General features: G+C 43.2%; 1 protein-coding gene across 4 annotated transcripts in view; it reads right to left on the reverse strand.

The window, feature by feature from the left end:
* Nucleotides 1-22009, reverse strand: part of ZC3H18 (zinc finger CCCH-type containing 18) — a 53435-nt gene extending 31426 nt beyond the window's left edge. For 2 of the 4 annotated variants that reach the window (XM_035117957.3, XM_035117956.3), the window contains exons 1-8: nt 21886-22009; nt 12898-13532; nt 9165-9249; nt 7719-7873; nt 6060-6152; nt 3662-3819; nt 1476-1508; nt 649-775 (exon numbers count right to left, since the gene is read on the reverse strand). In XM_035117957.3, the coding sequence (XP_034973848.2) occupies nt 649-775; nt 1476-1508; nt 3662-3819; nt 6060-6152; nt 7719-7873; nt 9165-9249; nt 12898-13518 (1272 nt within the window). In that variant the 5' untranslated portion in view covers nt 13519-13532; nt 21886-22009. Of the gene's footprint in view, nt 1-648; nt 776-1475; nt 1509-3661; nt 3820-6059; nt 6153-7718; nt 7874-9164; nt 9250-12897; nt 13533-21133 lie in introns of all 4 variants that reach the window. The other 2 variants (XM_088671970.1, XM_088671969.1) reach the window with 1 other exon arrangement.
* Between the last annotated feature and the right edge of the window lie 1136 nt (nt 22010-23145).

Below are 23145 nucleotides of genomic sequence, written 5' to 3' on the forward strand. Positions count from 1 at the left end.
CTGCAAATAATAAGACCCTGAAGATCCCAGGCTCCAGGGAGATTAGACTGGCCTCGACCAGAACCAGGGCCGTTTCGTCCGTGGGCCCGGCCTGGTGGAACGCTCTCTCACAAGAGACCAGGGCCCTGCGGGATTTGACATCTTTCCGCATGGCCTGCAAGACAGAGCTGTTCTGCCAGGCCTTTGGTCGGGGTTCAGTCTGATTCTTTTCTTTCTGTATAAGAACAAGCGTTAACGAGGCCTCCTAGCCCGCTCACAGGTCCTCTATAAGACCAGTGGTAACAGTTGGCATGGAGAATATTAACCACTCTCAATTTTACCCATGGAGTGCCATCTGTCCAGATTTTAATTTGCTCTGAACTAATTTTAAGATGTATTTTAATTAATTGATTGCCTGTTCTTATGTTCTTTGTATACTGTGTTAGTTTTATGATGTTGGCCGCCCTCAGCCCTGCTCCGGCTGGGGTACAAATAAAAAAAAATATTATTATTAAATGTTACTGGAACAACATGAGATGCACACACTAAAGTTGTGAACACGGCACTCAGGTAACACAGGAACCGGGTCAATGACTTGGGCTAAACTGTCTGGATCAACCTACTGCAGAATAAAAGCTCAGCTCGTGAGAAGAGGATGCATTTACCTACCTTACTCAATCTGTAGTTCCGGTATGGATCTGGGTCTGTGTACTGTACCCTGAAGTTCTCATACTGCCCGCCTCGCCAGAAGCGTTCTACATCATAATCATAATAAGGATCCGCATAAGGGTCAAGCCTGCAGAGGAATCATTCAAATGAAACAAAACTGCTGTTATTGCCAGAAACACAATATCCAGCCACCACTGCTTAAAAGAAAGAACCGACTCCTATGCCACATTTAGCACACAATGTGTGCTATCTAATAAACAGATAAATATTTTAAATTTTATTTTAAAGAGTGATCTCTTATCACCAAACATGGCAGCAACCATGTTTGTATCCACCCAGTGTCTTTTAAAAAAACACAACACATGCCAAGCATCAGAACGTAAGATAGCAGCTGGAGCTGGGCCCTCCTCAACTACTGAAAGCTCAGAAAGCTGTGAGGGCCCTGGTCAAGGGAGAAGAGGTGAAGCCTCTGCAAGTTTGGTAAATTAAGATACTGGGGCATAGAGGGGACTTCACCCCAACCATGGCTGTGGTTTTACTTGACGACCTTCCTTCTGAGGATGTCATCAGAAAATGCATACCGCTGACCAAACATCAATATGCATTTCGTTATTTAGGAATGCTGCAGTTACTGTAAACTTTCATGAGACACTGCCAACACCTGGAAGCCTCCACACCTGAATGCACCAAATTAAGATTTGGTCAACTGGAAACCAAGCCTTACGCAGCAGCCGGTATTGGCCGAAGAATTTCAAAGAATTGCAAGGGATCAAAATGAAAGCAACATGGGCCAGCTGTAAGCACAAGAGAGATTAGGGACTGCTTACCCATAGTTAGCGTTCTCTTTGATGTCCACCTCACTGGAGTTTTTCAAGAAACCAAGGGGAGGAGGGAAAAAAAGAGGAGATTTATGAAGCTCTCAGCCATCTTCACACATCATAAGCCATTCTCAATGCATGTTAAAATTGTTTTGTAAAAAAATAACTCTTAGGGGAAGGGCAGTGATGCGAGTCTTCTAGAAAATTTTGAACTGGAATTTTTTTGTGTGCTCTAAACTGAAGTTAGATTTCGTACATTTGACCTATTTAGCAAGCAAAAACTATAGACAAAGATGCATATTTGCGTTAATTTTATGTGCTGTATAATCTCAAAGGTTCTTCTTCCCCCTTTAGCCAAAAGTAAACTATCTGATTGGGCAGAGGGGATCAATAATACATATTAAAATGTGGCTTCAATGATTAAATTAAAATCTTTATTTGAAATTTAGTTGTTGGAATATTTGCAAATATTTTAAGACATGACAACTTCATCGCATACAGTTTCCTATTATTTTTCCCATTTTGAGTGCGAAACTAAAGGTACTGAAAACTGTTTAGCATTGGCATCATAAAATTTATTACCAGCAGGTCCCAGAGCAGGTTGCAACAATGTAAGCGTCAAAATTATAATTATAATGGGAATAGATTATAATAATGGGAATAGGGTGGACCCTGAAAACACACCTCAGCTGTCAAAAGCCAGAAAAAAGATGCTTTATCTTAAACATTCATCACATCATTCCAAAAGAAAACACTTCCTAATGTAACATTTTTTTCAATGGGGGGGGAGGTTTCCCTATTTTTTTCTTTTTGTGTGGGTCTTCACACCTGGACGGGGGGCATCCCCTGTCAATCACTCGATAGCACAATGATGTCAGACGAGCTGTTTTGTTTTCACTGAAAAAAATGCTACTTATTGGTGCCTACAAACCCTCTTTGGCCCAGCCACTTATTTTCTTGCCTCTCACCTGATGCCATATATGGGCATGGCTTGGCCAAAACAGCCTGGAAGGCCAAATGAGAAGGCTTGGTGGGCCTAATTAGACCTGTGGGTTGAAGGTTCCCCACCCCTGGGGGAGTATATTAATTAACATACTAATTTTACCTGCCTCAAGAGCACATGAGCTAATAGCTAGCCCTCAGTTTGACTGATATTACATCCATGCAGTTTTAGAAAGAGAAAAAATTCAGTCCAAAAATATAGGGTGAGAACAGTTTTCCTTAATGGAAAGCTGTCTGTTTTCAGTTTTATTAAAAACTATGTGCAAAGAAAAGCTTATTTCTGCACCCTGAACAAAAGATGAAAAAGGTGCTTGAACCCCGAAGCTCCCCCAGCAGCCAACCTGGCCCACTTGCAGCCCTGCTCAACAAGGTTTCAGAGTCACTGTTTCCAAGTTTATTTTCACAACCATATGGACCAGAACCTTGATTTAAAATATGATGATACCAAATTTAGCACTTGTGTGTGATGCAACTGAGGAAGCAGGGAAGAGACATCTCCCTGTCTGGAGGGCATCATTCATCATGCTAGAAATGGAAGGTCTCTCTATCCACCTAGGCTCCCTTTACTCAATGCACTGCCTGTACTAAGTAGGTTAAGCTTTGTGAGCTAGTGATCCATTGGGGTGACTCATGAAGGCTGGGATCAGCTGTCATGCCAACCAGGACTGTGATCCGTACACAACAGCCCACTCACGGCTGCTGGATCGCCAGAGAAGCCTGCTTGACCTACTTTTTGCAAATGATGGGGCCCACCTTGCAACACAATAATGTTAAAAAACACCCTTTAAGTATTAGAAGCATGAAGCTGAGATGATACTGGGAATTGCATTGGGGCAAGAGCAGGAGGTCATGACTGCCTTAGCAACATAGCACACCAGGACAAGGCAGGCGTGTGTGACTGTTTTCAGTTGGGCTGTAAACATAAGACAATTGATGGAAAGAAATCTAGCTATCACATTTCACGTGTCCCCCTCTATATGGAGAAGAGTGCTGCACAGAGAAGAGACCCCCTTGAATACCAAGGAAAGGCTCTTGAAGCGATGAGAGCAAGTGTGTGTTGCTACTGAACACTACAACAAAGCGCTGGATAAGCCAACACTGCCCTCTGGAGGACTGCAGTAAGATTCACAGAAGCCAGCCTGCTCAAGTCTGCACTCCCGCCACAAGACAGAATTAAGACAGTTGTGTCTTACGTCGAGTCCCGAACTTCCCGAGTGATACGATAGTTCCAGTCCCGGAAAAATTCATTCTCTTTATCAAACTCGCGCTCGTCCTCTCCGATGGTCACCGTGAACCGTTTCTCCTCGAAGTCGGGCTCCTGTTCCTTCCTCATTGTGGCCTTCTTTAACACCTAAGCGGGCGAAAGGTAAGGAGTCGTCCGTCTAGAACAGCCTTTGCCAGGCTGGTGCCCTCCAGATGTTTTAGACTAGTGTCTACAGGCCCCAAACTGGTTGGCCCCCAAACACCTGTCAAGCGCCAGGTTGGCAAGGGCTGTCCTAGAGCAGAGGAAGCAAATCCCATTCTGTGGCATAATGACCCACTGCAGAAGTGCTAATATCCCAACACAATTTATTTCTCATCTTTTCAAATACAGTATCAACTAGAACCTAGTTGTTGTTGTTTTAAAAAGTGGATCATATTTTAAAACACATTACAATTTTGAGGTAACGTTTCATTCTCTGTGTTTGTTTGTTTTTTAGAATCATAATGACAGAATTCCAGACCACATGTTAAGGCTGAGCTAAACAAACACACTTTTTCAAAAGTTTAAGCTGTTTCCCTTTGTTTTGAAAAGTTGTCACTTTTTATTCTTTTGGAATAAAAGCAGCTGCCATCTCCCAATTGGAAATGAGCACTATTCATTTCCTAAAGAACACTGCGCTTTGCTATTTACTGCAGCCTTCCCAACCCTGGTGCCCTTCAGATGCTTTAAGAGACTGTAAGTCCCATCAGCCCAGCCAGCATTGCATGGGAGTTGTAGTGAAAAAGATCTAGAGGGCATCAGGTCAGGAAGGACTGGCTTACTGCAAATAGCATCTTCAGAGGCAGAGAGCAGCCAGGGTAAGGGTAAAGAATATATTTTTGGAAGGAAACAAGTGCAAGGCCCCGATCCAGATTGGGACAGGTTTTCTTCAAAGTAAAAGTAGCCATTGAAACAGGATTTTAAAAATATGCTCGGTCCTTATTTGTTGTTTTAGCCTTGCTTTTCTCACAGCCACTCACTGCAACAAACATCACCAAGGATGGAAATGAAGCATTTTGGATACGAACTGATATACCAAGAATGCTCGGTATCCTTCTGTTTGTTTGATGATGATAATAATGATGATTTTAAAAAGCACCATCTTGGAATGGGGAAACCCAGCCAGATGGGTAAAATAAAATAAGATAAAAATTATTATTATTATTATTATTATTATTATTATTATTATTATTATTTCTTCACTGTGTTGCTAGCGGCTTTTAACAGGCTCCAGAGATTCAGATTATTACTATTATAATTTATTACATTTATCAGTTACCTTATTCAAAATAAAAGTCTCAAGGTTATTCAGCAAGGTAAAATACAACAAATAAAAGCAATTTAAAAACTGAAAATTTTAAAGCCATACTAAATACTTTTACTTGAGTAAAAGACAAGCACCACTGCAGGAGACAACTCTCATTAACTAAAGGCCTGAGTAAACAAAGAGGTTGTAGCAGTCCACTCTTACCAATTTCATTTATATATATAAAAATAAAAGTCTCATCATCCTGAGAACAATAATGGAACTGGGTATGGAAAACTCTTGACTCAGCCATGCAGGCTCTTGGTGGCCTATCACGTGCTGTCATACATAAGTCACAGTGAACGTAGCTTTTGCTTTTGTGTTTTGAAAAGTAACCTGCGTGGCAATCTCAGCCTTTTCAAGAAAAACACACAGTTTTGTTAGTCAACTCAATATTTAAAGAGGGTTTCCTAGGGAACTTGCCCAAAATTTAAGAGAGAGATAAGATTGCACAGCACATGGTCATTGAGGAAGTAATTTGCTTACTAGAAAGGGCAATATACTGTTCACTGGTGGAGCACGTGTTTTGCATGAGATGCAAACACTAAAGGGGTGAACTTTAAAGTGGAGCAATCTTTCATCATGGAACCTCAAGCAGCAGAGCCGTGTGTGTGTGTGTGTGTGTAGATATATCACTGCAGAATAACTTGAAGAGCCACTCAAGCCAAGAGTTGATACTCCTTAACAAGGCAGATCAATTGCCTATCTCTAGGGCCCCAATTCCGACATAATGAGAACAAGCGAGAGCCTTGAGCTTGCATGCTCTCTTTTCTCCTCCAGAGATGAAACACTTTAGGTCACTAGTCACCAGAAAGAGCAGAGCAGAGTTTCCCTTTTTGTCTGAATGGGGGAAATGCCACCACCAGAAGCCTCCTGTTTCCTCCCCTTCTGCATGAGCAGATAATCCCGAGGCTCATGTCTACTCATTCCTAATTATCCAAGTGTTGATTTGGAGGAGATTCTGAATACCTGTAAACAGCAGCCTAGTACATGCTCTTGATTCATATGTATTTTCCTGTTTGTCCCCAGACAGCTGCTTTACCTCTTTAGCATGGCGGAGTCCCCGTTCCCAAGCACTTTCTGCTGGAGGGTCTGGAGGTGGAGGTGGCAATATTTCATCAACTACAGGAGCTCCCTTTTAAGAAAAGAGAAAAGGATGGTTCCAGAATGAGGTGACACACATTTTCATTAGGCCCTCTTTCCCTATTGCTTCTCTTCTGTTCAGGGAAGTTAAATGAATTTGCTCAAGGGCATAAAAATATTTATTTTAAAAGAACAATAAGGAATTGGACTGTCCTATCTTAGAGAATGCTTTATCTCAAAATCTCCGCTTTCTCCAAGGGAAAGGGGAAATCTTTAAAAGGTTTTTATTTTAACTTTTAGTCCTTTAAGTAATTGCAGTATTTGCACATGAAAATGAAACATCATAGAAAGCTAATGACAGGAAAAATATATGCCTTTACAAATAACGCAGGAGAGCTTCTTGCTTCAAATTTGCATGTTTACTGCCTACGCAGAGTGGTTTGCATTAGGATTTCAGCAAAATTAAGAGAATGTTTCTTCACATGGCAGCAGCACTCTCTCAACCCAAGGAGAGTTGTGTATCTTCCATGAAATCTGGCCAAAAGGTTGTGTTCCAAGAATCGTAACAACAATGAAATTTGTTTGCATGAATGAGTTTTGATGAAAGAAATTGGGTTTTCAAGGGAAGAACAGGCATGATCTGGAAAATGAATCTTCTTTCTGGAAAACAATCTTAAAACGTAAGGAAGGACTGCAGCCCCCAACCTCCATGCAGAGTCTTGCAGTCTACTTATTCCAACATTCAAAATCAGATGCATCAACAAGATTCAACTGTAAACACAAAGCTAACCCCCCACCCCTCTCTCATCAGTCCCAGCAAGCATAGCCAGTGCGCAGGGATGGAGGGAGTTTTAGACTAATAACATCTGGAGGGCCACAGGTTAGCCAGCCCTGCTTTAGGAAATAAATCATCATGCTTAGAGATGACTTTATTTGCAACCTCCACTGTTGGAGGCAGTATGTCTCTTGAGCAGCAGTTGCCAGGACTCCTACACTCAGATCATGCTTGTGAGCTTCCCATTGGAGCATCTGCTTGTCCACTGTGAAAACAGGATGTTGGACTAGCTGGGCCTCTGGCCTGATCCAGCAGTCAGGCTCCTCTTATGCTCTTTTGACCATGCTTATAAGCAAGTGGCATTAAAGTTGTGGCTCAGTGGCAATGCATGTGGCGTCAGAATTTGAGGTCATTACACACTGAATCAAGGTACATGCACAACTAAGTGATCTCAAATAATGGGGCTGAAAATGAACCCTTGCCACCGGAGGCTGGTTGGTGTGGAGGTTTTGGCCAATCCAACCAGGGCTGACGGTATAGGGCTAAGTGAACCACTGCTTTTGGAACACGAGAGCTGAGATTTTCTAAAGTAAGAATCCACAGGCCACAAAAAGGCGCTGAAGCTTGCACATGACCCAGAGGGACAGCACTGTCCCCATCTCACCCACCCACAGTTTCTGCAAGCATCAACAGAAAAGGTGTAGAACATGGAAATGCCAACTTCATACTCCTCACTTGCTCCAGTGTTTGCATATTTTCCAATGCAGTGTACCCTGGTCAACCTCTTGGCATTTAAAATTAAACCATGAATGATAATGTATTAAAAAAGTAATATTACCATACCCAAGGATTGGCTGGCATCAGAGGGTGAGGCCCAGGGCCAATGGGTGGTGCGCCATTTGGAGAGAAAGGATCTGGCTTGGAGATCAAAGAGTAGTTTCCTTTGTCATTTACACCAGGATGAATGAACCGGCAGTTCATACCCCAAGTACAATGCCCTATTTGGGGGGGGGGGGAAGCACACAGAAGGTTTAAAATCTCCATGCATGGGAACAGTAAAAAAACAAAAACAAAAAACACAAAAAGTGACTGGAGCATATTTAAATCTTTGCAGAGATGTTCAAAATCACTTGAACAAGAAAAAGAAAAAAGAAGGCAGAGCATTCATCAAAGGAGAAATGCACTGCTGATGCTTTACATTTTATTTCTTGGTTGCTGCTGCTGGTTTATAAATTGTGTTGGTCCTTAGAGAACTTTCGTGAACAGCTTTTATTAAATCCTAGCAGAGCTCAGAGAGAGAGTTGTATCCTTGACCCAAGTGGCAGGAGAAGCTCATCTTTCCATTGCCATATAAGTGTCCATCTAATCCCACCCCTGAACCTGGAAGTTGGTTTGCTTAAACAAGTTATCTCAGAATTGTTCAATCAATTAAAAACCTTACGAGCAACTTAAAATGTGCCATTGATTAATTGCAAAGGCATTTTTAATTAACGAAACATTTTTAATGAAACATTTTTTAGCACAAAGTACTTATAAAAATTACGGATGGAAAGTACTATCTTGAAGTACCATCTTGAAAGTCTTTTGTATGCAAGGATGCCTACTGCAACACAAGCATCTCTTTCCACCTCCTAAAAACAAAGCACGTCTGCTTCTTACTTCAGAAATATATTTATCCAGGTTCCAATTTAATTAACTAATTAATCAAGTAAAACACATAGGATTTCTTTAGTTTCTATTTAAGACTGGAAATGACATGCATTTTTAATGTCCTTGTTTTTATTGTCAAACAGCATTAAAGCCTACCAATTAAACATATATTTTAAAAGGCCATGGAAAATCTGACTGCCACCCATTGTAGCCATGATGGTGGGTAAATAATCCAGGTAAATAAAAAATGGCTTCTGAGTCGTTATTACTGAATGGAGTGTTCAAATTCAAATGCAGGATGTCTTGGAATACCAAAGATCGGATGTGGGTTCTTTCCTCATGCTCAGCTTCTGACTATCCCAAATATCTGAGTGGTCACTGCTGCAAATATACCAAGTGGCCCTGCCAGGGTCTGATTCTAAAGGATTCCCTCTTATGAAGGCCTTTTGTGATGCTTGCTGTGACAACATTTGAGAACGTTTGATCTGATGTGACTCGATAACATATAGAAATAATCCTGGATAATGCACTATGTTCAGAAGCCACAAGTCTCGGGAGGCTGAATGGCAGAGACAATAAGTGCCGACAGCTGCCTCTGCAATCTCCAGGAGAGAGGGAGCACTTGGGCATGGTTCCTACCTTTCATGAAAAACCGACAGGTGAGACGCGGCCTCACTTTCCTGTCATTTGGGTCTTTTACCTCTCCCTCTTCCAGATCGTCATCCTGAAAGACATAAAGAGACAGGTATGTAAAAGGCAGATGCTGCTACAGCAGCAAAGCTGCCAATAATAGAGTATTTGCTTTGCTACCCTTCAATCAAGTAGTTGCACATTGGGAGACAGGTGAAGCCAAACACTTTCTATCCACCTGCTCCTGAACAGGTGGACTGTGAGCCACGTTACACCAGCCATAACAGGTCCAACCAAGTCTCTGTCATTCTCTTCCTCCTTTCTCTGCTACTTCGTGGCTCTTAAGAAAAGTCAAACATTTGCAAATGTTCAGCATGGCAAGGGCAGGGCTTCTCTGTGTTACAGAGTACAGTTCTCTCACCTGCCAGTTATCTTCCACTATTAAACATACAGCTCTATCTCTTCTCAGCTATCTATCCCTTTCCTCCAATTGCAAAACTGCCAAAATATGGCAGATTCAAGAGCTGGGCTCCAGGCAAATCTAAGATTTAAATCAAGTGTACAAACACTTTTTGTACAAGGTAACTTTGATGAATGACAAATTAACCTGGAACAGATTTTTTTTATCTCCCCACCCTCACTTCCTGTCTCCCACTTGGGCACAGAACATTAAAAGTGCTTTATTTCTGGGTTTCTCCTATTCATAGATCTGCAGGATGCCAGGTATGTAGATGAGGTTCCACCCTATTAAGTTCAAAGGCAATCTGTTTACAAGCAGCTCTTAAAGAGAGCAAATAAAACCATTTTACTGTTCATTGCCACAGAATCCCTGTTTCAGGAAGAACAGTGTGGAATTACAATGTGGTACAGCTCTTACATAGTCATAGAAATGGAAAGCCACACCACAGCACAACATGTGGAGAGAGAAAGCTGGGTGCTCTTTATGACGGTCTTCAAAATTAATAACTCGGAAAAGTCAGACAATAAAAGCAAGATTGCTTTTAACCAAATGAGGGACCATAGCTCAGCAGTACAGCATATGCTTTAGATGCAGAAGGTTAGAAGCTGTGTCCCTGGTATCTTTTTTTTCGGGGGGTGGTAGGTGGTGGTAGAAGTTACTTCAGTGGTGGACTACATACTCTGCATGCAAAAGATGCCAGCTTCAATCATTGGCCATGCTGGGTGAGCTTTTCTGTTTCTTATTTAATCATTTTATTCAGTTTTATACATAAATAATAAATACAAAGTAATTCATCACTAGGGTTGGGTGATAGATATATCAATATATTGTCCAAAACTGGATTGAAGTCCATATAGTGATATTGGTTTCATTATTTTTGACCTGGCAATATATCACGAATCATGGTGTGTGTATGTGCGCGCTATGCAAAAATCACAATATGTGGAAAACCATGAAGCCAGCCAATGCTTCTTTCAATTCCTGCAGTCCCTGTTAACTCTGCCAGCTCAGCGCTTCCCTGCCTCCTGCAGGGGGCAGTGATCACAAGAGCTGGAACGGGCAAAAATCACGATGTGGGGAAAACTGTGAAGCTAGCCAATGCCTCAGTCTACATAGCTCCATCCTTATTTCAGACATTGTGATATACTGGTATATTGCGATGTTTAGCTGGTGATATATCACAATGTTTAAAGCCAGTTATCGCTCAATCCTGCTGTTCACCTCTACGTAGTTCCATCCTTATTCTACACATTGTGAAAAATCGGTACATTGGGATGTTTAGCTCGTGATATATCACAATGTTGAAAACCAGTTATCATCTAGCCCTATTCATCGCACCTCGTTATCATCCTTATTACAATGATAACAAATATGTTATTTGACTCTGTCCCACTTTAGAACTGATGGAAAAAGAACATACCCTCCATGGCCCTACCACTCTCAATGGAAGCAGTTATACAAGCACCTAAGTGAACTGAAATGCAGGGAATCGGTCCTGCGCTACAAGCAAGGAGAAAATGTTATATAAATTCCATAAACATTCAGAGTCATCACATACCTTGCAATACATTTACCCGCATGGTTTGAGGGATGGGAAAGACTGGTTGGCAATTTTACACAGTCACATAAAGCAAACCAAGATAGAGGATTGCTAAGAAAGAGATCATGCATTCCAGATTTTGGCATAATGGGAAGGAGACTGTCGATTGTGATTTTGTCATTAACATACATAAAAGGGTACCAAACTGAAATGTTTTTCTCCCCTTTGAAATGCCACATAGGACTCTTCCTCTGAGTGCCAATTTTAACACAAAAGCTAAAAACCACACTTTGTGCTACCAGTAATCTATTGTAACCCCTTATAAAGTTTTCCAGCGTTTAGCCAGTCACCATGCTGGCTGGGCTGATGGGAGCTGTTGCTTGCAACATCTGCAGGGTACCATGTTGGCGACCCCAACTTAAAAAATTCTCAGACAGCAGGGATGGCAAAGGGCTCTTGAGGCTAAAGTCAAAATACCTTTCCATGTTCATATGGATAGCATGAAAGAGCAGGCCTTGTATTGCATTTATCAGAGAGAACCTCAGTATAGTCATACCTCTCCTTGCGAACGCTTCTTGTTGCATTTTTTTCGGGTTAAGAACGTGGCAAACCCGAAGTGTTTACTTCTGGGTTTCGCTGCACGCACAGCAGCGTTCTGCACAGTTTGTGCATGTGCAGAAGTGGTCTATCGTGCTTCGCACATACACAGAAGCCCCATTCTGGTTACAGACTTTTCAGGGTGCAAAGGGTACCCCGGAACGGATCGTGTCCATAACCAGAGGTACCACTGTAGTGGATTTTAAAAAGAACCCTTCCAGGATGAGTAACGCCTCTGCTATGCTCTCTTTTAAGAGACTGACTGGCATCTGTTTCCAGAAGCAGGTAGGTTTTAAGGCAACTGATAATGCAGAAATGCCAAGCTTACATGAACAGGCACAGGCTATGCGTATGCTTCAGACAGTCCGCAATCAAGTTTCCTGCCACCAATAAGCAGATAGAAGGAAACTGTCAAATCATATTCACTTGAGCTGACAGGCCCCACTAGACTACATGGAGATGCAAACCCGCGTATCCTGTTAACACATGAAGCTGCCTTATTCTGAGTTACACCACTGGTCCATTTAGCCCAGGAGGATTTACTCTGGCTAAGGGTTCTTCCCTAAGACCACAATCAAAAGGAACCCTTTCCTAGTCTGTCTGTCTTCTAACTGGAGATATGCAAGGGACAAACTTGACACTTCCTACATACCAAGCATGTGCTCCAACTCAAAGTTGTGGACAGTCCCTTACTATTTCCGAGAACCAGGAGGAGAATGAACCTAAGTAAAGGGGAAACTCCCCTGCTGCTACTGCAGCTCTGCATACACTGAGAATGTGGGGAAGAAACTCAACACTACATTCCCTCCCAAGATTCTGCAAAAGAAGATCATGGGCTCTGTCTAGTTGCTTCTCCATCTCTTTGTTCCTAGGTTTTCTTTTTCTGAATGAGGGTGCTTAGACAGAATGTCCTGACATGAGATTGAATGGCATCTGAAGATTCCAATGATGATAGTGCTGTGAGACACATGCTAGGATTCCTCTAGCTGAAAATGTACCTATGAAAACAGCCCACAAGAGGTCCTTTTGCATGTGCAGGAGGTCTAGGAAACAGAAGTGGGAGGGGGAATGCTGTCTTAAACCCTGGTTTCCAGGGACACTGGCTGGGGGCAAAACCTGAGATTGTGGGAAGGAGCTGAACTTACATCAATCTCGCCATCATCAATTTCTCCGTCTTCTTCTTTCTTCTTCTCCTTGACAGGCTCCTGCCCACCCCTTTCGTCATCGCTCTTTGTGCCAGATTTTTTCTCATCCTCAGGCGGTTCATTTACCTTCTCTTCCTCCTCCTCTTCCTCTTCCTCTCCCCCAGCCTTGTCAGTCTCATCGTCAGCAGCAACGGTGCTTGGCTCCTCGGGAACCTCCTCGTCATAGTCCAGTTCATGTTCGTCTAGTTCCCGAGTGACTGAGGAGGCTTCATCACCTAAGTCGTTTGCCTGTTCTTCCTCATCCTCCTTGACAGACAGAGAGCCCTTAAGCTCTCTGCTTTGCTCATTATTGTCGGAGTCCTGAGACTTTGTTTCACTTAAGCAGTCCTCTTCACCTGAGTGGTTCTCTTCTTCTTCCTCCTCCTCCTCCTCCTGACTCAATATTCTGTCAGCATCTTCCTTGCCTTCCCCCAAAGTTGTGCCATGTCCATCCTCTCCATCCTCATCTGAGCCACTCTCTTTGAGGATTTCGTCATCAGACAGCAGCTGGTCCTCGTCCTCTTCCTCCTCCTTCTCGTCGGGAGAGCGGGGGTTTTGCTCAGGGCTTTTGGAAACATCCATCAGAGCCTGCTAGTCTGTAATGGAGAAAAATAAAAAGCTGGATGGGATAATGTGTAAACATTCAGCCTCAAGCATTCCTACATTTCTCAGCTATCAGATGCAGATACTCCTTAAAAATGAATCCTCAGTTTACAATACAAGCTGAGAGACTGAGCCTGCTTGCCTAACAGTACCAATTAAGAACGCAAGTGTTCAAACCAGAATTTCATCTGCTCCCAGTTACACAGAGAAGACTATATAAGACAGTAATTTGTGAACCATGAGTAGGTGCATGTGAAAGGTGAGGCCCACAGCATTTTACCAAGTACAAGCTTCTGATTCTTATGGAGGAGAATGTGTGCAGCTTGCCTGGGGTTGGGGAGGCACCTAGCACCAGGTGTTCTGCAAACATAACTCTTAAAAAGGACATATCCAGTTATTTCCCATGTCCTCTGCACAATACACCTAACCTCTTTCTCCATGCCTTACCTTTATTCTCCTCTAATTTCTTCCTCCCCAGCACTACCATATCTAAACACAGGCAGCAGAAAAAGCATGCTTTCTGAAAGCCCAAAACATGCAAGGATAATTAATGTGAGGTCAATAGATGTGTAATTCTCAAACTTACTCAGAATGTAGACATGTAAATTCATGACACAATGGTATGCACACAGTCCTCATTTGAATTTTTATCCCTAGGACTTAGAACAGATTACAACCCCTAGACTGTAAAAATTCTGGGACAGCAGTCTTAGTCTGTTGCAGCAAAATCATAGGGAATCTTGTAGCACCTTAAAGATAGGTGGCACCTTAAAGTGACAGAAATCCACTTCATCAGGAACTCTTGTGGTATCAAATTGGATGCAACATTATAACACTTGTCAGGATTGTGGGTGGTCTTAATGCCCCAAACTCTTCAGCTAAACAAGAAAAGGCTGAGCAGATGAATTTTAAAGACTTAAGGCAGCAGCCACAGCTACACTAAGAGGAGGAACAGGGGTACATCCACGGTGCATATAACAAAAATCAAGAATGGCAACAATTGTGGGATGGATGAGTGATGGTATTCCCAGGTTTGGGCTGCGGGCTGCAGACAAGAGTGCAACATCAGCCACTGGTAGATCCCAAACAGCCTACTGGAGTGAGAAGCATGATGGAGAACAGCAAGCAATGGAAAGACCAAGCTGACATTTTAATGCCATGACTTTCACTTCTGCCATTATCTGAGAATTAGCTAAGGAATTAGCTAAGTGAGAGAACAATATTGAAGGCAAAGCAGTGACAGTCAGGCTTCCTGCAACTGCTGTTTCAACAGCACCATACTTTTCTCTCTTTTCCTCTGAAGTTCTCATTGTATTGCTTTTCTTATCTCACCTTACAGGGTGGGAAGAAATTAAAGTTCTGGGATGAGTTATCAAACAAACAGTCAGATAGTTGGAGTTAATTAGAATCCACTGCCCCTTTACATATGTGCAGTAGTAGTTAACCTGGAGGTTGTTGCCAAATTCTAGAACACCTAGTTGTTTTCTGCCCTTCTAACCCTTTCCCCTTATGCTTCCGCTGACATAATTAGTCTTACAAAATTCAAAAGTCAAAGGACAGATAGGAAGGAACACCCTAAGAGACATTTTGCAGGTCTTTATGAAAGGGGGAGAACATGTGAATGCAATTGTTTTTGCCCTTTCCTCCTTACTAGGCTGTAATGGATAGAAAATGACACTCCAATCTAAGTGCCAACAGCCAATCAACGATGCTGGTTACTGCCAAACCTGTGTGTTATGAACAGCAGGAACACCTAACCTTTTGCTATCCAGATGATGTTGAACTAAAACTCCTATCAGCCAACTGAATAAGCTGGATGGTTCTGATGGTAAATGGGAGTCCAAAATATCTAGAAGGCAACAGGCTAGCCATCCCTGGTGAACATGGATATCCTGAGTCTTCTTAAAGCACTGAACCTTCAGGAAAGATAGGTTGACTTTGAGTTTTTAAAAACAAACAAAACCAATGGTACAGTGACGGGAAGATTAAGCATGAGGATTAAGCATACTGGAAGATTAAGCATGAGCCAGCTCCATATATTCCGCCTTAAACATAAATATACTACAGTGGTGCCTCGACTTACGAATTTAATCCATTCCGAAGGCACCTTCATAAGTCAAAAAATTCGTAAGTCGAAAAACGCCATTAGAAATGCGATTTCCCATAGAAATGCATTGGAAATGGAAAAATTCGTAAGTCGAAGCAACCCTATCTAAAAATTCGTAAGTAAAAAAAAACCGCCACTGTTTTTTTTGGATGTTGAGACATTCATAAGTGCGCGGCCATTACCCCCATTCGTAAGTCGAAAAATTCGGTTGTTGAGTCGTTCGTGAGTTGAGGTACCACTGTTTGTGTAATATATATGTAATATTTAGGCTTTGTAATGATAGTCACTTAAAAATATTATGTACATCTTTGAAATAGCCCATTTTTTCTTGTGCTGAGTACATTCAAAAAGCAAGTTAATTGTAGATAAAATATAACTGATAGAATTCTACAGAATTCTTAGTGTGTGAAAACAGTCAAGAGCCAATGATCCCCTGGAATGCACCTTCAGATGGTACAGATGCATGCACCATCCTGGCAACCAGGCATCTTCACTTGGTCACAAGTGGCTGATAAAAGGTAAAAGTAAAGGGACCCCTGACCATTAGGTCCAGTCATGACCAACTCTGGGGTTGTGGTGCTCATCTCACGTTATTGGCCGAGGGAGCCGGTGTACAGCTTCCAGGTCATGTGGCCAGCATGACAAAGCCACTTCTGGCGAACCAGAGCAGCGTACGGAAATGCCATTTACCTTCCCGCTGTAGCGTTACCTATTTATCTACTTGCACTTTGATGTGCTTTTGAACTGCTAGGTTGGCAGGAGCTGGGACCGAGCAACGGGAGCTCGCCCCATCGAGGGGATTCGAACCACCGACCTTCTGATCGGCAAGCCCTGGTTTAACCCACAGCGCCACCCGCCAGGTGCAAAATGTACCTGGCGCCTGGCTAATTTTGAATACTGGATGAAAGGGAATTGCATAAGAAACAAGAATGAACAGGGCAGCAAGCTGTGAACAACCATGTCAGTCTGTTGGAAGATCTTGAGTTGGTTTACATACAGGGCTTCACTGATGGAACAGTGTTTCTCAACCAGTGTGCCTCCAGATGTTTTGGGACTACAACTCCCATCATTCCTGACCACTGGTCTTGCTAGCTAGGGATGATGGGAGTTGTAGTCCCAAAACATCTGGAGGCACACTGGTTGAGAAACACTGGATTAGCAGATGGACATATTTGAGTTTAGGAAGACATTCTTCCTCCTTCAGTCAAATGGCTCCCAATCAAGGAGAGTGTGTGTATTTGTGTCCTCCCTTGTCATGTGGCTCGGCTAACTTTAATCTGAAGTGTAATTCTGTCCCATTAAAAAGAAACCCCATACCATGTCAACTGCAGCCAATCCTTACTAACACAGGATAAAAGACAACTATTACCAAGCCCGGAGAATGGAGGACAATGGATGAAAATCTTGTGCCATAGAAGCCAAATGAAACTAAATAAATGGCTGAGCTAAAAACCAGTATTTTCAGACATATGTTATTATGCTCATGACCAAAGATTTTGAAAGGTCTAACAAGATAAATGTTTCTCTCTGTTGTGAATAACATGGGATTTTAAAGCGAACAAGATTTAGCCTTTGTCTCTGTGTTACTATTCCCAAAGGAATTTTGCCTGAAGATGGTAATTTGCTTCTCTAGTTAGGTCTCAGATGAAATAGCATTTTTCTGCCATTTAATTTAATCTGTTTGTGGGAATAACATTTAGGGAAAGGAAATCTTCCTTTCACTCCAGAAAAAGCTAACCATGAAGTGTTTGTTTTAAAGGTTAAACATGGAATAGACGGAATGCTAAGTGATCAATGAATAAGACCCCAAAAACATTTAAAATATGTATTTGCCACATTCAATTGTTTCATAATAATCATCAATTCTTTTTTAGAAACTGGCCTTCAGCATGTTCCCAGGTGCTTCCTAGGTGCCTTGATTTTTTACCCAGTGCTGGCCAAGAATAAAGGAAATCCCGTTATAATATTGATTACATAATGAGTATTACCAAAGCTCTTTCTGAGAAAATCAATTCATGATCTGTTACTTTTACAAGGAATTCCAGAAGAACCTCCATCTAATTTAAGTATGGTGTAGGGATTAGTAGCTAACTAGGGCCATGGAGATGTAGGTTTAAATCATCATTCAGCCATGAAGCTCACTGGGAGACCTTAGGCTAGCCTATCTCAGATTAATGTATCTCAATTTAACCTACCTCACAGGGTTGTGGGGAGAATAGCACGGGGAGGGGAGAACTAGGAATACTGCCTTGAGGTTCAAAGGATAGGACAAAAGTAGAATAAAAAAAGGAAAATACTTGGCCACTGTTAAGAATGTAGTTTGATCATTGTGAAGCCGACCCAATGCTACCTATCCATGGTACTGACTATGAAATGGTTTAGAGAGGAAGGGTGAGCAACATCTAGTCTCATGCCAGATGGAGCTTTGGTGATCAGGGACTGAAATAATACTGGGTTTGCAGTTCACAGAGTATTTTGTTTGACAAATGTCACACCCACTCTATTCCTGCCCAGTTACAGGGACAAAATACAATTGGCGCTTATGCATTGCAAGTAATTTGTTTAGCAGAACTAAAACCCATGCTTTTAGTGTATTTTAGGTTGCAATCATATTCCAATTTACCTAGGAGCAAACCCTGTTGAACTCAATGGGACTTACTTTTGTACAGACCTGTAGAGGACTGTGCTGTTAGTGTGATTAATTTTTTTTCTGGCTTTGACTTTCTTTCTGCTGCTGCGTTTGATTATTTTTATTTATGGTCATTTTATATAAACTGTTTTCTGATGTTTAAAGCTTAAAACCAGCAAATAAATACTTTAAAGAACAACCAACAACAACAACCCACATTTAGCAGTACTGTTCTTAACAGCCCGGTAATGAATGGGCATCTATTACAAAGTCTGTTGCTCTAGCCCAGGCATCTCCAAACTTCGGCCCTCCAGATGTTTTGGACTACAATCCCCATCTTTCCCGACCACTGGTCCTGTTAGCTAGGGATCATGGGAGTTGTAGGCCAAAACATCTGGAAGGCCGCAGTTTGGGGATGTCTGCTCTAGCCATAGGTGCTTGAAAACAATAAGACTTACCAGCTCCTTATACACAGATCCACATAATACAATGGGATCTTATACCACAATGCCAGGAGAAAATGAAGCTAAGATGGGAAGTGTCATTAAGAGCCTAGAAGGAGCATGCTACCTTTTGAAAACACATTTCCTCAAAATGCAGAGGGCTGTTGAGTGGTTAAACATGATTTATATTGGCTTTACTTAGATCTCACTAATCTACAATGCTTAACAACTTGTCAGGAGTTTTTAAAAGATCCTCCTCCACTGGCAACCACAAGTGAAGTGATATAATGCAATGGCCCAGAAAGAGAGCAAAGTTTTGAATTTTGCCTCTGCTATGCACTTGCAAGGCCACTGTAGGCAAGCCATTCTCTCTCAGAATCAGCCTCTTTCCTTATCTGCAGTATGTTGATAATACTAATTTACCCTCTAAACCTCTTATAAGGATGACAAGATTGGCTATTTGAAGACTGAAAGCACTCTGAAAATGCTAAGCATCAACAACAAATCCTAGTTATTCTTCCCAAGGTACCAAAGAACTCCCTATTAACAGAGCCTATCTTTGAGATATCCAGGAGCTACCAGGCCACTTAGGAATACATGCAGAGTCTTCACCAGCTAAGAAGGGACTAAGAAGGTCTTTCCTACACCCTATCCCTTCTTCAGAACTTACACTTCCTTCTGCTCCCTAACACAAATCACATTTTGAGCTTTAGCATCTTAAATTAAGACCCCATTGTATTATCTTTCCTCACTTCAAGCAATCCTTCAAGCCTTTCAATATTTCCATCCATACAAAGCAACACCCAATTTCTTAATTTAATTAAATAATAACAACAATAATTTTATTATTTATACCCCACCCATCTGGCTGGGTTTCCCCAGCCACTCTGAGTGGCTTACATTATATATATAACATAGTAAAACATCAAACATTAAAAACTTCCTGATACAGGGCTTCCTTCAGATGTCGTCTAAAAGTTATGTAGTTCTTTATCTCCTTGACATCTGAAGGGGGGCCCCCCCGTTCCACAAGGAAGGGCGCCACTACCATTATGCAGTCAGGGGATGTGTGTTCTCCCTTCATATGAGAAACCAATGATAACTTCATGTTCATTCATGCAAAACTTAACTTGATAAGGCATCCTTTGCATGATCCTCAAATCTTTACTTCAGTTAAACCTCCCCTTTGAATTTTTACTTGCAACTTCAGAGCACCTCCTGTCCCTGTGCTGTCCACAGATACAGTAAGTTAATACTTCCATCTCACCCTCTTTTGCCACTCTTTTCAGTAACCAAATCCATGTTGAAACAAAAAATTTAAAAAATCCTTCCAGTAGCACCTTAGAGACCAACTAAGTTTGTCATTGGTATGAGCTTTCGTGTGCATTTACACTTCTTCAGATATCTGAAGATATTCTTCAGGTATCTGAAGAAGTGTGCATGCACACAAAAGCTCATACCAAAGACAAACTTAGTTGGTCTCTAAGGTGCTACTGGAAGGAATTTTTCTTATTATTTTTTGTTTTGACCATGTCAGACCAACACGACTACCTACCTGTAACAAATCCATGTTCTTAAGCCTCCCAGCAGAATCAGTGTCAACCTACTCAGTCATTTCCCATCTCAGCTGTTGCCTTACATACCCTAACTGCAGCATTGTCCCCTGTCAAATTCATCCAGAAAAGAACCTGCAGCCCAGACATCCCCAAACTTCGGCCCTCCGGATGTTTTGGACTACAATTCCCATCTTCCCCGACCACTGGTCCTGTTAGCTAGGGATCATGGGAATTGTAGGCCAAAACATCTGGACAGCCACAGTTTGGGGATGCCTGCTGTAGCCAGCTAATGAGGAACCCACATTGGCACTTGTCATCACAATTTGCTTTCCATTCACTGGGGATTAAGTCTGTCCCAATACACCCTTCAAAGCAGGAGCAGCCATCAACCTTTCACTATACCCTCCTCAATTTACCACCACCATCATGAAACCCAGAGGCCATAACAGAAGGCATGCAGAAGATCCAATGTATTATCTCATGTCAAGGAGAGATTTCTCTGCTTGAAACTGCAAATGACAGGACTGAGACTGGGGTTGGTGGAGCAGTCAACCAACTCAATATAAGGCAACTCTTATAGGGAAGGGATAATAAACATACAGTAGTGCCCTCCCAATTGCTGGTGAACTACAAGTCTCATTATCCCTGCTATTTGGCTATGTTGCCAGGTGCTAAAAGAAAATGGAACCAAAAAATATTTGGAAGACACCACATTGGCTACCCATGTTTTAGATTTTCACCATCACTCTGTGGTAAAGCACATATCGAAGCTCTCAATTTCATTTCTGGTTAGAAAAGACAGCAGGTAGGTTGCACAGGCTTATCAGAAGTATCAACAGCTCAGTTGCAGACCACCTACTTTGCTTGCAAAAGGTCACAGGTTAAATCCGCAGCATCTCCATCAAAAGGATCACTAGTAAGGCCTCCGTGTACCTGGGAACATGGAGAACTGCTGAGATGACAACAGCCGTGTGTCTGGGTCAATGATCCAACACATCTTAAGGAAGCTTAACATTAACAAGGGTAGCCAACATGATGCTCTCAACTCCCATCAGGCCCAGCCAACATGATCAATGATCAGGGATAATAGGAGTGGGAGTCCCAACATCATCTGGATGTAGCAATCCCATCTTTTACCGGCAGTACGAACCACCTCATGCAGCAAGGGAGCAGCTTCAAACTTCAGAGAGATGCTTCCAGGCAGAACAGGGCTGGGCTAGGTTGCCTGATGCTCAGACCGCTTCAACTGTTAACACGGAACGTCCCTCTTACCCATCTGCTCGAAGCCACCTTCATCCCCACAGAGCAACGCCGACACCCGCTTTTCCCGCCTCCTTGTGGGATCCCCTGGAGGTCACCCCTTGACACCCCGCCACCCTGAACCAGCCCTCCTCGGATGGGGGGGGGAGTCATAGCCTCCCCCTCCCAATGACGTCATCCCCGTTCAGAGCTGAGGAAGAGGCCTACCACCCCGCCCTCCGAGGACCCAGAGCGCGAGCAGTGGAGGAGGTGAGGGAGGCGCCCCCCCCCAATTCCAGGGCGCCTCAGCCCAGCTCCCTTACGGCCCTCCGCCCACTTCCGGGCCTGGAAGCCGGGCCCGTCTCTCCTCACCTGGCCGGACGGGAAGGGGACGAGGAGGGAGGGAAAGCGGCTCCCAGAAGCGGCAGGGCGCGAGACAGGGCCTCTACTGGCGGCGTCGGAGCAAGGCGGCCATGGCGTGACGTCATTCAAGCGCGCCGGCGGCGGCGGCGACGAGACGGCTAAAGAGAGTGTGAAGGGTTTGTGGAAGCGCATGCGCAGAGGCACCCCGGGCAGCGCGAGATTAAGGAAAAAGAAGAAAGGGGTGTGGCGGCGCATGGTTAAGCTCCGGAGAAGTAGTCGGAGGGCGGGGACCGCCCCTAGAAGGGTTGGCAGCCAATCAGACGACCTAACCTAGAGATGGGGCGGGAGACAGAGCTTGCGCTTGCGCACTGAGTCCTTTGAGCACTTTCACTGTCCCCAACTTGTTTCATAGTCACTGTACGTAATATAAAGCAAGAATGCTTCTGAGCACGTGCAGAGTGGCGAGAGCGCCAGCGTTGCAACTCGTGTTTTCCCCGCCCCAGCACAGATCCCTTGTGTCAGGCATCCGTCTACCTAAGAACGACACAAGGCTCAGAAAGTCAAGACCTGAAGCTTCCATCCAATGCTGCACCAACTGATTTCCTAAGAAGCTAAGCGCAGCAGATGGTTAGGGTTGCTGATTCCAAACCCCACCCTTTGGCAGGCCAATGGTTGCCATCATTGCTGGCAGAAATTCAAGAGGTGAAGTTTTCTCCCAATGCTGTATATGTAGAGTGTGGTGAAAGCTACACCAGCTGATTTTGACAGTGCACTTTGAGGAAGCTCTACATCAGGCATCCCCAAACCTTGGCCCTCCAGATGTTTTGGACTACAATTCCCATCTTCCCCGACCACTGGTCCTGTTAGCTAGGGACCATGGGAGTTGTAGGCCAAAACATCTGGAGGGCTGCAGTTTGGGGATGCCTGCTCTACATCAACCATTTTGCTCATCAGCCTGACAAAGACCAACATCCTGTGTCAGGAGGTCTCCAGCACTTCACGCCTCAGTATTGGTGATCACTTGATTGAGGTGGTAGATAATTTTGCCTTCCTGGATTCCACCATAACCAGCAACCTCTTCATTGATGCTGAGCAAGGCAGCTACGGTGATGGCTTGCCTCTCCAAAAGTGTATGGGAGAATGTGGTGCTAACGTTGAATATCAAGATGAAGGTCTACCAGGCTTGCTTGTTGAGCTTGCTGCTTTATGGAAGTGAATCATGAGCAACTTACAACCACCAGGAGCATCGCCTCAACACCTTCCACAGGC

The sequence above is a fragment of the Zootoca vivipara genome, chromosome 6, assembly GCF_965207765.1.
Source record: "Zootoca vivipara chromosome 6, rZooViv2.hap1.1, whole genome shotgun sequence".
Classification (NCBI taxonomy): Eukaryota; Metazoa; Chordata; class Lepidosauria; order Squamata; family Lacertidae; genus Zootoca; species Zootoca vivipara.